This window comes from Gorilla gorilla, chromosome 2 (assembly GCF_029281585.2).
Source record: "Gorilla gorilla gorilla isolate KB3781 chromosome 2, NHGRI_mGorGor1-v2.1_pri, whole genome shotgun sequence".
Classification (NCBI taxonomy): domain Eukaryota; kingdom Metazoa; phylum Chordata; class Mammalia; order Primates; family Hominidae; genus Gorilla; species Gorilla gorilla.
The window spans coordinates 55,343,644-55,356,609 of NC_086017.1; the positions used below are offsets into that span (position 1 = coordinate 55,343,644).

Consider the following 12,966-nt stretch of genomic DNA (forward strand, 5'->3'; position numbering starts at 1 on the left):
AGTGCCACAATAAGCATAGAAGTGCAGATATCTCTTCGGTAATCCTGATTTCAATTCCATTGGATATATACCCAGCAGTGGGATTGCTGAATCATGTGGTAGTTTTATTTTTAATTTTACAAGGAACCACCTTACTGTTTTTCATAACAGTGTATGAGGGTTCCCCTTTCTCCATATTCTCACCAGCATCTGTTACTCCATCTTTTAATAGAAGCCATTTTAACTGAGTGAAATTATGTTTCATTGTGGTTTTGATTTGCACTTCCCTAATGATTAATGATGTTAAACATTTTTTTCATATACCTTTTAGCCATTTGTATGTCTTCTTTTGAGAAATGTCTATATAGGTGTTTTGCCTGTTTTCTAATTGAAGTATTTGGATTTTTGTTTGTTTTTTGCTATTGAGTTGTTTGGATTCCTTATATATTCTGGTTATTAATCCCTTGTCAGATGAATAATTTGCGAATGTTTTTTCCCCTTCTGTAGGCTATCTCTTCACTCTGTTCATTGTTTCCTTTGCTGTGCAGAAGCTTTTTTGCTTGATGTAATCCCATTTGTCTGTTTTTGCTTTTATTGCTTGTGCTTTTATGGTCTTACCCAAAAAAAATTTGTCCAAGCCAATGTCCTGTAGCATTTCCCTAATGTTTTATTCTACTAGTTTCATAGTTTTCGGTCTTACATTTAAGTCTTTAATCTATTTTGAGTTTATTTTTTTATATGGTGAAAAATGGGGATTTAGTTTCATTCCTCTGTATATAGATATCCAGTTTTCCCAGCAACATTTATTAAAGAGACTGTCTTTTCCCCAATGTATGTTTTTAGAAACTTTGTCAAAAATGAGTTGACTATAAGTGCATGGATTTATATCTGGGTTCTCTGTTTCGTTTCATTGGTGTGTTTGTCTCCTTTTATGGCAGTACCGTGCTTTTTGGGTTACAATAGTTTTTTAGTATAATTTGAAATCAGGTAGTGTGATGCTTTCAGCTTTGTTCTGTTTTTGCTCAGGATTGCTTTGGCTATTCAGGGTCGTTTTGGTTCCATACAGATTTTAGGGGTTTTTTTCTATTTCTGTAAAGAATGTCACTGATATTCTGATAGGGATTGCTTTGAATCTGTAGATCACTTTGTGTAGTATGTGCATTTTAACCATATTCTTCCAATCCATGAACATAGTATATTTTTGCATTTTTTGTTTGTCCTTTTCAATTACTATCATCAATGTTTTATAGTTTTCCTTAGAGATCTTTAACCTTGCTTAAATTTACTCCTAGGTATTTTATTTGTAACTCTTATAAATGGGATTACTTTCTTGATTTCTTTTTCAGATTGATCATTGTTAACATATAGAAATGCTGCTGATTTCTGTGTGTTGATTTTGTATCCTGCAACTTTACTAAATTCATTTATCAAGTCTAAGTTTTTTGGTTGGAATCTTTAGGTTTTTCTAAATATAAAATCATGTTGTCTGCAAACAACAATAATTTGACTTCTTCCTTTCCATTTTAGTTGCCAGTTATTTCTTTCTCTTGCCTAATTGCCCTGGTTAGGACTTCCAGTACTATGTTGAATAAAAGTGGTGAAAGTGGTAATCCTTGTCTTGTTCCAGATCTTAGTGGAAAGGCTTTCAATTTTTTCCCATTCAGTGTGATATTAGCTATAGGCTTGTCATATATGGCCTTTATCATGTTGAGGTGTGTTCCTACTATACCCGATTTGTTGAGGTTTTTTTTTTTTTTTTTATCATGAAGGATGTTGAATTTTATTGAATGCTTTTTTAGCATCTATGGAAATTATGTGTTTTGGTCCTTGATTTTGTTGTATGACATGATATTTATTGATTTCTATATGTTGAACCATCCTTGCATCCCTGGGATGAATCCCTGTTGATCATGGTGAATGATCTTTTTAATGTGTTGTTGGATTCTGTTTACTACTATTTTGTTGAGGATTTTTGCATCTCTGTTTATTAGGGATATTGGCCTATAGTTTTCTTTTTTGTTATGTCTTTGTCTGGTTTAGATATCAGGGTAATGCTGGCTTTATAGAATGAGTTTGGAAGAATTCCCTCTTTCTAGAAGAGTTTGAGAAGAATGGGTATTAGTTTTCTTTAAATGGTAGAATTCAGCAGTGAATCCATCAGGTCCTGGTCTTTTCTTTGGTGGAGGACTTTATGTTACTGCTTTGAACTCATGACTTGTTCTATTCAGGTTTTCAATTACTTCATGGTTCGATATTGGTAGGTTGTGTGTGTGTCCAGGAATTCATCCATTTCTTCTAGGTTTTCCCATTTGTTGATGTATAGTTGTTCATAATAGTCTCTAATGATCCTTTGTATTTCTGTGGTAAAAGTTTTAATGTTTCTTTTTCTGTCTGTGATTTTATTTATTTGGCTCTTTTCTTCCTAGTCTAGGTAAAAGTTTGTTGATTTTGTGTGAATTTTCAAAAACCAAGTTTTTTATTTTATTGGACTTTTTCTTTCTTTTTTTTTAGTCTCAATTTCATTTATTTCTACTCTGATCTTTATTATTTCGTTCCTTCTACTAATTTTGGGTTTGGTTTGTTCTTGCTTTTCTAGTTCCTTGTGCATTTTTTATCTGGAGTTGCTTATCTGGAGTCCTGTTGATCTCCCTTCAGAGTTTTTTTTTCCTGTATGGTACTTGTTGATTATCAGTCTTGTGCTGGTATTTAGCCTTGGATGGTGGATATAGTTATTAATGGTTTATTATGCTTGGACATTCTAGGGAATGAGGGCGAGTCCCCTAATTTATGAGTCTGTCTTTAGCTGTCTACATGAATTTAGTAGCAGCTGGTGATGGTGCTAATTTACCCACTTGGTAAAGCTAAGTTTGCAGCATGGCCTTGGCTTCAGGAAGCATACTGAAAGAATTGCTACACACTGGCACCTCTTCCACTGTACCTCCTTGTGGCTTTGGAATGTGGTGACAGTAACAAATGGTAGCCTTGTGGGCTACCCCTGGACTCAGTCCAAATTCAGGCCCATTCTTGATGGAATGGAGCAAGATTGATTTTGAGAGCTAGATACTTTATAAGACCTATGTGATGTTGCTTAGTTAAGCATGCTTTGTCAAGAAAGAAGCTAATAGACCTTGAAAAAAATCAGTACCCTAAAATATGTATTTTACTAGCCTTCTGGAACCTGAAGCTGACAGTATATTCAGAAAAGGTCTTTGATAGTTTAAAAAAAAAGAAAGAAAGAAAAGAAAAGCAGAGCTTGAGGGGAGAGAGGCGGGGAAAACAATGGAGAGTAGCCAAGGGCCGGAGGAGTGATATGCTGGCCAAGAGACAAAAGCATGCTGATGGTGGGTGTGATCTAGAAGGGACAGGCACCCTGTGTGAAGGGCGAGGCAGGGAGGCAAGGCAAGGAGGATCTGAGGGAAGAGGAGGATTGGTAACGATGAGATGAGAGGCGTGAGGGTTTGGAACAGTAGGGCTGGCTGGGGCAGCAAGCACCACAGCTGCTGTGTCACAGATAGGAAAGCTGATAAACACAAAATTAGGAGAATACTGCCCACATGATCCCCAAGGGATCCCAAAGTCACCTACACCTCCAAGAGCCTAATGGCAAAGAAGAGTAGAGAGGAGACAAAAATGCCTGCTCCCACTGATCACTGTGCAGATTTGACCCTTTATGAACATGGCTCCTTTGTGTTTGTTGTGTTATGAGGTGCATTTTTAAAATGCTTCCTAAATGCTTCCCACAAATCACTCAAGCAAAAAATATTAGTCCTAATGTTTAACCCTTTAATAAGTGGGGAAGCTACCTTCTTTGGAATGTCCAATTCCGTGATATTCCCAGATAACTATTGGGAGGGAAGCAGTGGGTAAAATCGACCCAGAGCTCAGTGTGTTTGCAGGTGTTTTAATGATTTCAGTGTTAATTTAAGGTTCATTTCAATACAGGCTTGACTTTATTTTGCAAATAAGGCTAGTTAACTACAAAGGAACATGGAATTGGCTTCAGTAGGTGATAGACAGCATAAATGCCAACCAGGGAAATGAATAGAGTCAGTGAAGTTGCCCAGAAATTATATCCTATTCATAAGACTGTGCTTGCTTAAAAATCAGCATGTTCATCCAAGTAAATGTTCAAAATGTGGAAATCCAGGATTTCTGGATGAGGGAAGCTATTGATAGAGACAGTTGTCCAAGAGAGGAGACCTGAGCAAAGGGATTTAGGAAGCAACTCCAGGGCTTCAAGGGGTTGCAGGTGCTGTGCTCCCTGAGCCTCAGGGCCCTGGATTTTGACGACTCCAAATGTAACCACTTTTGGAAAGTCTGAGCCTGAATCTGCAACTCTGTGGCTGAGGTGGATTGGAGTTCTGGAAAGAAATCATGTGGATTCTCACAGATGATGCATCTTTTGAGACATTATTTCTTTTGGTGTTTTTCCCCTTCCCCCCAAGTCTTTCATTAGGGGAATAAATTGCCTTTGTGTTTTGCTTTTTTTTTTTTTGTCTTTCATTCAATGCCTGGGTTTTATTATGATGTGCAAACCTCTTAGGAGCACACCTTCCTCATTGTATTTTGTAACCTAGAACCTGAGAGATGCCAGGCCATGTGGGAAATGTTGATAAGAAAATACAGTCCTATTTGTTCTTGCAATCTGCAGTACCAAGTGTTCACTTCTTCCAAATCCTCTGAGGTTTGCCAGGGACAAGAGACAGAGGTGGAGGGATATACGGTGCTCTTTTTCTACCTTTCTTTTATGTTTCATACAGTTTTAGTTGTGCATGGGTTGTCTGGAGTGGGGAGATGCCTCTTGAATGAACTGTCTACATTACTAAGCAGTACTTGGTCCTTTCTTTCTACCTGTAATTTTAAGTGGAACCCTTCCAGAACCTGTGTACACTGTGGGTAGAAATGTAAATTGCTATAGCCATTATGGAAAACAGTATGGAGGTTCCTCAGAAAATGAAAAATGGAACTACCACATGATCCAGCAATCCCACTTCTGGGAGTATATCCAAAGGAACTGAAATCAGTGTGTTGGAGGGATATCTGTACACCCATGTTAACTGCAGTACTATTCACAGTAGCCAAGATATGGAATCAACCTAAGTGTCCATCAACAGACGAATGAATAAAGAAAATGTGGAGTATATACACAATGGAATAGTATTCAGCTTCAAAAAACAATAAAATTCTGTCATTTGGGAATGACAGGGATGAATCTAGAAGACAGTGTGCTAAATGAAATAATCCAGGCACAGAAAGGCAAATATCATGTGATCTCACTTACATGTGGAATCCTAAAATACATTGAATTCACAGAAGTAGAGAGTAGAATGATGGTTACCAGAGGCTGGAGGGGTAGGGGTGGAGCAAGGGAATGGGAAGTTACTGTCAGGAGTACAAAGTTTCAGCTAGACTGCAGGAATACATTTTGAGATCTACTGCACAGGAGGGTGACTCTAGTCAGTCATAATGTTTTGTATATTTCGAGATAACTGAAAGAGTAAATTTATCACCACAAAAAATGTTAAGTAAGTGAGGTGATGGGTATTTTAATTGCTTAATTATTCTACATTGTGTACATATATCAAAATATCACACTGTATTCTATAAATAGTTATGATTTGTCAATTAATAATTGTTTTAAAAGAAATAATTAAGACTGGGTGTGGTGACTCACGCCTGTAATCCCAGCACTTTGGGAGGCTGAAGCAGGCAGATCACCTGAGGTCAGGAGTTCGAGACCAGCCTGGCCAACACGGTGAAACCCTGTCTCTACTAAAAATACAAAAATTAGCTGGGCGTGGTGGTGGGCGCCTAGAGTCCCCGCTACTCGGGAGGCTGAGGCAGGAGAATCACTTGAACCCAGGAGGCAGAGGTTGCAGTGAGCTGAGATTGTGCCACTGCACCCCTGCCTGGGTGACAGAGTGAGACCCTGTCTCAAAAAAAAAGAAGAAATAATTAAGTGGTACCCTTCTCTCCAACCCCCTAATACAGGCAGGGATAGTAGATAAGGAAATGGACCTTTGGTTCATTAAAGTTTTTAGATCTAAGGTACTTTTGTCCCATATTTTGTCTCTATGTGCTTATTAAGTCAAGGCTTTTGGGAACCCTATCTTAGAAGGGAAACAAATGCATGTCTTTCCCACCCAACTCTAGACTTCACATACTTAAATTTTCCAATGGGGGTATCGCTTCTATACATAAAATCGCAGCCCACAAATTACAACCCACAGATAGGTTAGCCTCCCCTCACCCCTACTTTTTATGTAACTTTTAGACATGTCTCTGGATCAGTCAGGGTCCCAGCAGGAAAGAGAGAGCACACCCGAAAGGAGTCATTGAAGACAATTTGATGAAGGACTATTTGTGTGGAGTTCAGGGAAACTCAGAAGGGACGACAATGCGTTAGACCCTGGCAGCAGAAGGATGCCTTTGCTGCCTGTAGGCTGCAGGGGCAACGTCAGGGGGCAGTTAATAGAACCTGGGAGAGCAGTAGCTTTAGCAGCACGGGAGACCTGCCCAACAGAGGTGATGACCTTCACTAGAGGCACATGACCCCTGCCAGCCCATGGCCAGGAAGCAGCCAGTGTGCCTGTCATTGGTTGAAGCCAACCGGAAGATAAGGGTCCAAGGGAATGCAGGTCACAGAGGTCAACTTCTTGGGCCACAGGTCAGGGCAGGAAGAGGGTCTGGAGGGGCAAATGGGTAATAGTGAACACAATCTCTTATTAGAATTGCTTATTAAAAATTTTACGGCTAGGCCTGGTGGCTCACGCCTGTAATCCCAATACTTTGGGAGGCCAAGGTGGGTGGATCACCTGAGGTCAAGAGTTTGAGACCAGCCTGACCAATATAGTGAGATCTCATCTCTACTAAAAATACAAAATTAGCTGGGCCTGGTGGCACATGCCTGTAATCCCAGCTACCCAGGAGGCTGAGGCAGGAGAATTGCTTGAACCCAGGAGGCAGAGGTTGCAGTGAGCCAAGATTGCAACCATTGCAATCCAGCCTGGGCAATAAGAGCAAAACTCTGTCTCAAAGAAAAAAAAAATTATAAAAAATGTGTATGAAGTCAGGATATTTTAAGTCTCCAACACACCCCTCTGTACTCATTCCCTTCTTTGTACCAAGTGGTACCTGAATGTCATAAAGGTGTGATTGTAGATGGCAGAGGTATTTGTTTTAAATGAAGATAGACACTAACTAGAACTCTATGGAGATAATGAATCTTCATAATAGTTAAGACTACATGTTTTACGTGCTCTATCAGCTGAATGAATCCATGGAGACAGAGCTCAGAAGAGCTACCATTGTGGGGGCAGGTATTGATTGGTAGAAGGCACAACAGAGTTTTCTAGGGTGCTGGAAATATGCTTTATCTTGAAATGAGTGATGGTTACATGAGTATATAACTGGAAAAATGTATTGAATTGTACACTGAAGATTTATTTCCCTAAAATAATCCTATTCTGTCAAATTTTAAATAGGTACCATTTTTTCTTCTTTTATTCTGCTTGCTAAGATTTTCCATCCTATAAGTTCATCCTTTCATATAAGATACCAAAGTTGAGTTAGACATCCTTAAAGGCTTCCTTCCCAAGCCTATTGTAATAAGATGGAAGCACAGAGGAAATTAATGTGTTCTTTGTACAACTTGCAAGTGGTTTCTTTACCAAGCAGTACTCCACGGAGCAGAGCCATTGCATTTGCAGGCCCTCTCCCACGTAAGAAACCTCAGGATGGTCTCATAAAATGAGTACTCACCTAGGTCAGGCACAGTGGCTCACGCCTGTAATCCCAGCACTTTGAGAGGCCAAAACGGGTGGATCACGAGGTCAGGCATTTGAGACCAGCCTGGCCAACATAGTGAAACCCCATCTCTACTAAAAATACAAAATTAGTCAGGTGTGGTGGTGGGCACCTGTAATCCCAGCTACTCGGGCTGAGGCAGGAGAATCACAGGAACCTAGGAGGTGGAGGTTGCAGTGAGTCGAGATCACGCCACTGCACTCTAGCCCGGGCAACAGTGCGACACTCCATGTCCAAAAAAAAAAAAAAAAAAGAGTACTCACCAGATTGTGCCATTTTGTTTCATGAATTATACAGGCCCTGGTTAACTGGGACCCAGTGGATCAAACAGTGCTTGCCAATGAGCAGGTGGATGAACATGGCTGTTCATGGCGTTCTGGAGCAAAGGTGGAACAGAAGTACCTCAGACAATGGTTTATTAAGACAACCGCTTATGCAAAGGTGAGTGTCAGCCTGGAGGCTCCCCACTAATGCCTTACATGCTGGCAGGCAACACCAAAGGCTTCTGGGTATGAGAGAGCCTCACTGTGGGGGTTGAGCTCTAGGAAGGGCTGGGAGCCATGGATGTACAGACAGGAAGCAGCTGAGCCTCATCACTCACTTAGCTGGTGATGGGCTGGTATCTTCAACTGTAAGTCAAGTATAGCACCTAGAGGTCATTGTAGGCCATTGTTTGCTGACGTTTCAACTTACTGCCACAGAGGTCAAAAATCATCCATAATTATATCAGTGATAAAGCTTTAAAAAAGAGAGAGGGGGCCTTTAAAAAAAGAGAGAGAAAAGTGTCTTCAACTGTGTAGTTCTGATGAGACCTCCAGAAAGATAGAATGAAATCTCAGATAAGTAAATGGACTTTTGGTTTATTAACTTTGGTGCATGTCTTTCCCACCCAACTCTAGACTTCCCATGCTTAAATTTTTCAATGGAGGTCCAGAAGAGATTATCTAAAAGAATTGAAGAGATGGCCGGCCTCCATGAGAGAAGGCCAAGTGAAAATGAACTAAGCCAGGCGCTAAAGCTTGATAAACTGGTTCCTGGGCCTTAGTTTTCTCATCAATACAATGAGCAGGTTGGACCAAGCAGTCTTTAAGGTGCCTTCTAGCTCTTTCCGTGTTCAGAGATTCAAGGCAAAACCAATCATTGAAAGCAGGGGTTTGCTTATTAAGTCACCAAGAGCCTGGACAAAAAATCGGTTCTGTAGGTACTGGAACCACTCTGTGCAATGTGCCCTTTGAGCTTACCAAGTTTCAAGGTGCTGGAGTTGAGGGGTCAGTCCCTGAAACTCCAGAGAGAAATGGTTAAAGCAAATTAGGGACATTCACATGGCAGTTTGGTGACCTTTGTATTCTTATGCATGCATGAGACTGGACATAAGTAGGGTCTGAAAAGGTAAGGGCATCATGAAGGACTACTTATGGTATGTCATGTTGTTCTTTCCCTGTGGTAGTCACCATAAGAAGGATAGTTGTCCCCTTCCATGGTGGCCTGTGAGTTGCTTTGTGGGTATCAACTGAAATGGACTCTGGGTTAGATCCAATACTGTTGTTCTTATATACAAAGAAAGCACAAGGTTCTCAATATCCCGTGGTCACTACAAAACTTTGTGAATTAGAATTGTAGGACGCCAACTCAGAATACCAATGCCATACAGAAATATGACCTCTAGTTTCCTCACATAAAAGATATGTCTTAAATGAGGTTGTTTTTCCATTTTCATTTATTCTGAATGCAGCAGAGAATAGCATATGGATTTGGAGAGGTGCTCATTAGAACTTGTTAACATGGTGCCTTGCTCCTTTTAAGCACAGCAATATTGGAGACTGAATGTGAAGAACAAAGCTGAGGATGTTGCATTCTCTATCACCCCAAGCAGTGGGAGCCCCTATCTGCTGACAGTTGGGGTCCACTACATTACTGGGAAGGATGCTTGGTTACCTCTTGGACCTGTCAGATGATTCTGTTATAAGCATTGTTGGAAAGTCCACCTAATTAGCTCTTTTGTTTTGACCTCTGCCTCTAGTTGAAAATGTAATAACCTAACTGAGGAGCATTATTCTTTAAATTGTCAGCTGTGAATTTTCAACTGTTCAGTGGAAATGGTTAGTTACCATGGTGACTCACCTGGTTCTTGCTGAACTCCTGTGCAGATGTATTGAAAAAACTGTCTTTTGAGGTCAGCACTTGGTTTACTCTGAAAATCTGGAGAAGAGGGAGAGTAAGACTCCATGAAGCCTAACAGAGAACAATGCTATGGGGCTGAGAACAGAACAGAGACACAGACATGAGGGGGCTGTGCAGTACTGGAAAACACTGGCATTATGACTCAGCCAAGGGTATATAGTTGAGACCCCCAAAAAGGCCATGCATTAGAGTAGGGATGACACCCTAAGACTTAACGACAAAATCAAAATAGACTCATTTTAATAAAAAATAAAATAAGCCTGAGTGGTTCAAAAGGAACTTCCAGAACAAAACTCAACATCTTTAAAGGGAGACAATGTAATCCAGACTCCCAAGGTTGTATCTGCAATGTCCAACATATAATTAAAAATTACTAGACTTGAAAAGAAGCAGGAAATTATGGCCTAAAATCAAGGGGGAAAAAAAGGCATTCCAGTAGAAATAGATCCTGAGATAACCCAGATGTTGGAATTAGTAAATAAAGCCAAAGACATCTATTATATAAATGGTCTGGGACTTAAAGGAAAACATGGTCATAATGAATGAACAGATGAGGAATCTCAGGAGAGAGTAGAAACTTTTTTTTTTTAAATGAACCAGTTAGAAATCTAGAATATAAAAGTTTAATATCTGAAATGAAAAATCCACTCTTTGGGGCTACAGATGGATAAGTAAGGGTTAGGTAGACATGAAACTTCAGGGAAGCTCCCCCCTCACACACCTATGTAGTGAACAGCATGTGTAGTGGCCTTAAAACAGAAAAGTATATGATGGGTTTGAAAAGCTAAAAGGACACTGTAGCTTAAGCGAAAAGAGCCAAGCAGAAAGGCTCAAGATAGGGCTGGAGAGATGTTTAGGGGCTAGATCAGGCAAGGCCTTTAGGTCGTAAGGAATTTGCACTTTAACCATGGGGACCATAGGAAACCACTAAAGGATTCTAAGGAAAGGAATGGCATGGTCAGATTTATGTTTTTATAAGATCACTGTGGAAGGAAGGGCAAGTGTGGATGCAGAGAGACCAGTTAGAAAGCTATTGCAATGGTCCAGGCATGCAAAATTTAGACGTGGGTGAGAATAGTAGAGAGAAGTGAGTAGGTTAGAAAAATACTCAGGTGGAAAAATCCATAGAGCTTGGTAATAAATTGGAAGAGAGTATGTAGGAGATGGTAACATCAAGGAAGCCATAGCTTGAATAGCACATGAACGGTTAAGCTGCTTACTGGGACAGGGAGTCCTGGAAGAGACATAGTCCTGACCCTTTTCAGTTTGAAATGGCCAGGAGATATTTGAGTAGAGATATGAAATAATAGGAAAATTATTATTTGGATTATTTGGGAAATTATTTGGGAAATTAGGTCCAAAACTTCAAAGATTGAGTGAGATAGGACATCTGTTTTAAAACCTGGTGTGATAAAAATCGTCTTGAGTTAGTGAAGAAGTCCTGCTATATATAGATAAGATTGAGATGTTGAATCAGTTAGTAATGCTTTCGGCTGCAAGCAGCTGGAAACCTGAGAAATGGTGGCTTAAACAAATGGGAAATTACTGTACCCACATAACAGGCTGCCAAGACTGAACTGGGATAGGGTTCTGGGTTATCATCTCAGTAGTTCTCTTGGCCCTTTCTTCCTGTCACCTTATGGCAAGATGGTTGCTGCAGCTCCAGACATCGTGTCTCCATTCAGAACAGGAAGAAAAGGGCCGGGTACCGTGGCTCATGCCTGTAATCTCAGCACTTTTGGAGGATGAAGTGGGAGGATCACTTGAGCCTAGGAGTTCAAGACCAGCTTAGGCAATATGGAGACCCCAATTTCTACCAAAAAAAAAAAGAAAGAAAGAAAAGAAAGAAGCAGAAGGGGCAGTGCCAAAAACTTTTCCTTTTATCTGGAAAACAAAAACTTTCTCAAAAATCCCCAGTAGAATTCCACTGATGTCCTGTTAGCCCCAAGTGTGTTTTGGCCACCTCCAGCTTCAAGGGAGACTAGGAAAGCAGGCTTGGGCTTTTTAGCTTCTGTAGTTGAGCTGGAGGGGGGAAGAGGATGGGCAGTAGGTGCTGGGATAGGCAGTGAGCTGTGCCCGCACAGTTATCTTTAGAGCTTTGTATTTGCATCTCGTTTTGCAGCTCTGTGGGCTGCCTCTGTGATGTATGACTGTGGTCTTCTTGGGAGCATGGCTGTGAAGGAGCCCTCCTTTCATTCACTTAACTTCCTAATTTTAAAGACAGTGCCTGATGTGAAAATTACAGAGAACCCAGCAAGATAAAGATGCTTTATTCAGGCTGTTCTGTGATATATTTGATTTTTCTCCTCTTACCCCCCACCCAGTCCTCCTAGGATTGTTTGCTTTGTGAAACATTAAAAGTGATTTCAGCCACTCATTCTGTGAAAAAGAAAACTTGCAGTAGGAGTATCTGAAGAACATGAATTAGTCTTGGCAGAGCTGTGTGGGCGGTGTCTTGTGGGCAGCACTGCTGAGGTGAGAGCAAGGGGAGGAGGATGGATTGGAGCCTTATATACAGCAAGTGAAAGGGATTCAGAGTCTGATGGAATGCCTCAGTTCCTGGCAGCAGAGTGACAATTGGAAGGAGAGGCAAATAGAGAGAAGGCCTCCCATTTGAACTTCTCTATTAGAGTTGTGATTTTGATTTCTCCTGCTGACTCCACTGGCCCCTCTTGGCTGCATTGCAGGCTTTCAGCCCCTGGGCGCCATGCACGCGCCCCTCCTTGGTGTTAAATGGACATAAACATGCCTTCATGGTGCTTAGTCAACCCCCATACCAAATTGGTGGTTATGTTTTCAGGAGTTACTTGGCAGCTGCTGTAATACAAAGTCTGTGTTTGCCTCTCATTTCCTACCTGATTATCTCAGATCAGGGCTCAGGCTTTTCTTTGTACCATCTTACTGAACCCTCACTTTAATCTTTTGAGGGTAGGTACTCCTCTTATCTTCATTTTACTGATGAGCAGACTGAGGCTCATACTAGTAATAAGTAATAGCATG

At 40.7% G+C, this 12,966-nt stretch overlaps 1 protein-coding gene across 6 annotated transcripts in view; it reads left to right on the forward strand.

Annotated features, from left to right (window-relative positions):
- The window catches only part of LARS2 (leucyl-tRNA synthetase 2, mitochondrial), a 159,835-nt gene that overhangs the window by 61,623 nt on the left and 85,246 nt on the right, over nucleotides 1–12,966 (forward strand). For all 6 annotated transcript variants that reach the window (XM_004033987.5, XM_055382177.2, XM_019024629.4 and 3 more), the window contains one exon: nucleotides 8,083–8,226. In XM_004033987.5, the coding sequence (XP_004034035.4) occupies nucleotides 8,083–8,226 (144 nt within the window). The remainder of the gene's footprint in view (nucleotides 1–8,082; nucleotides 8,227–12,966) is intronic.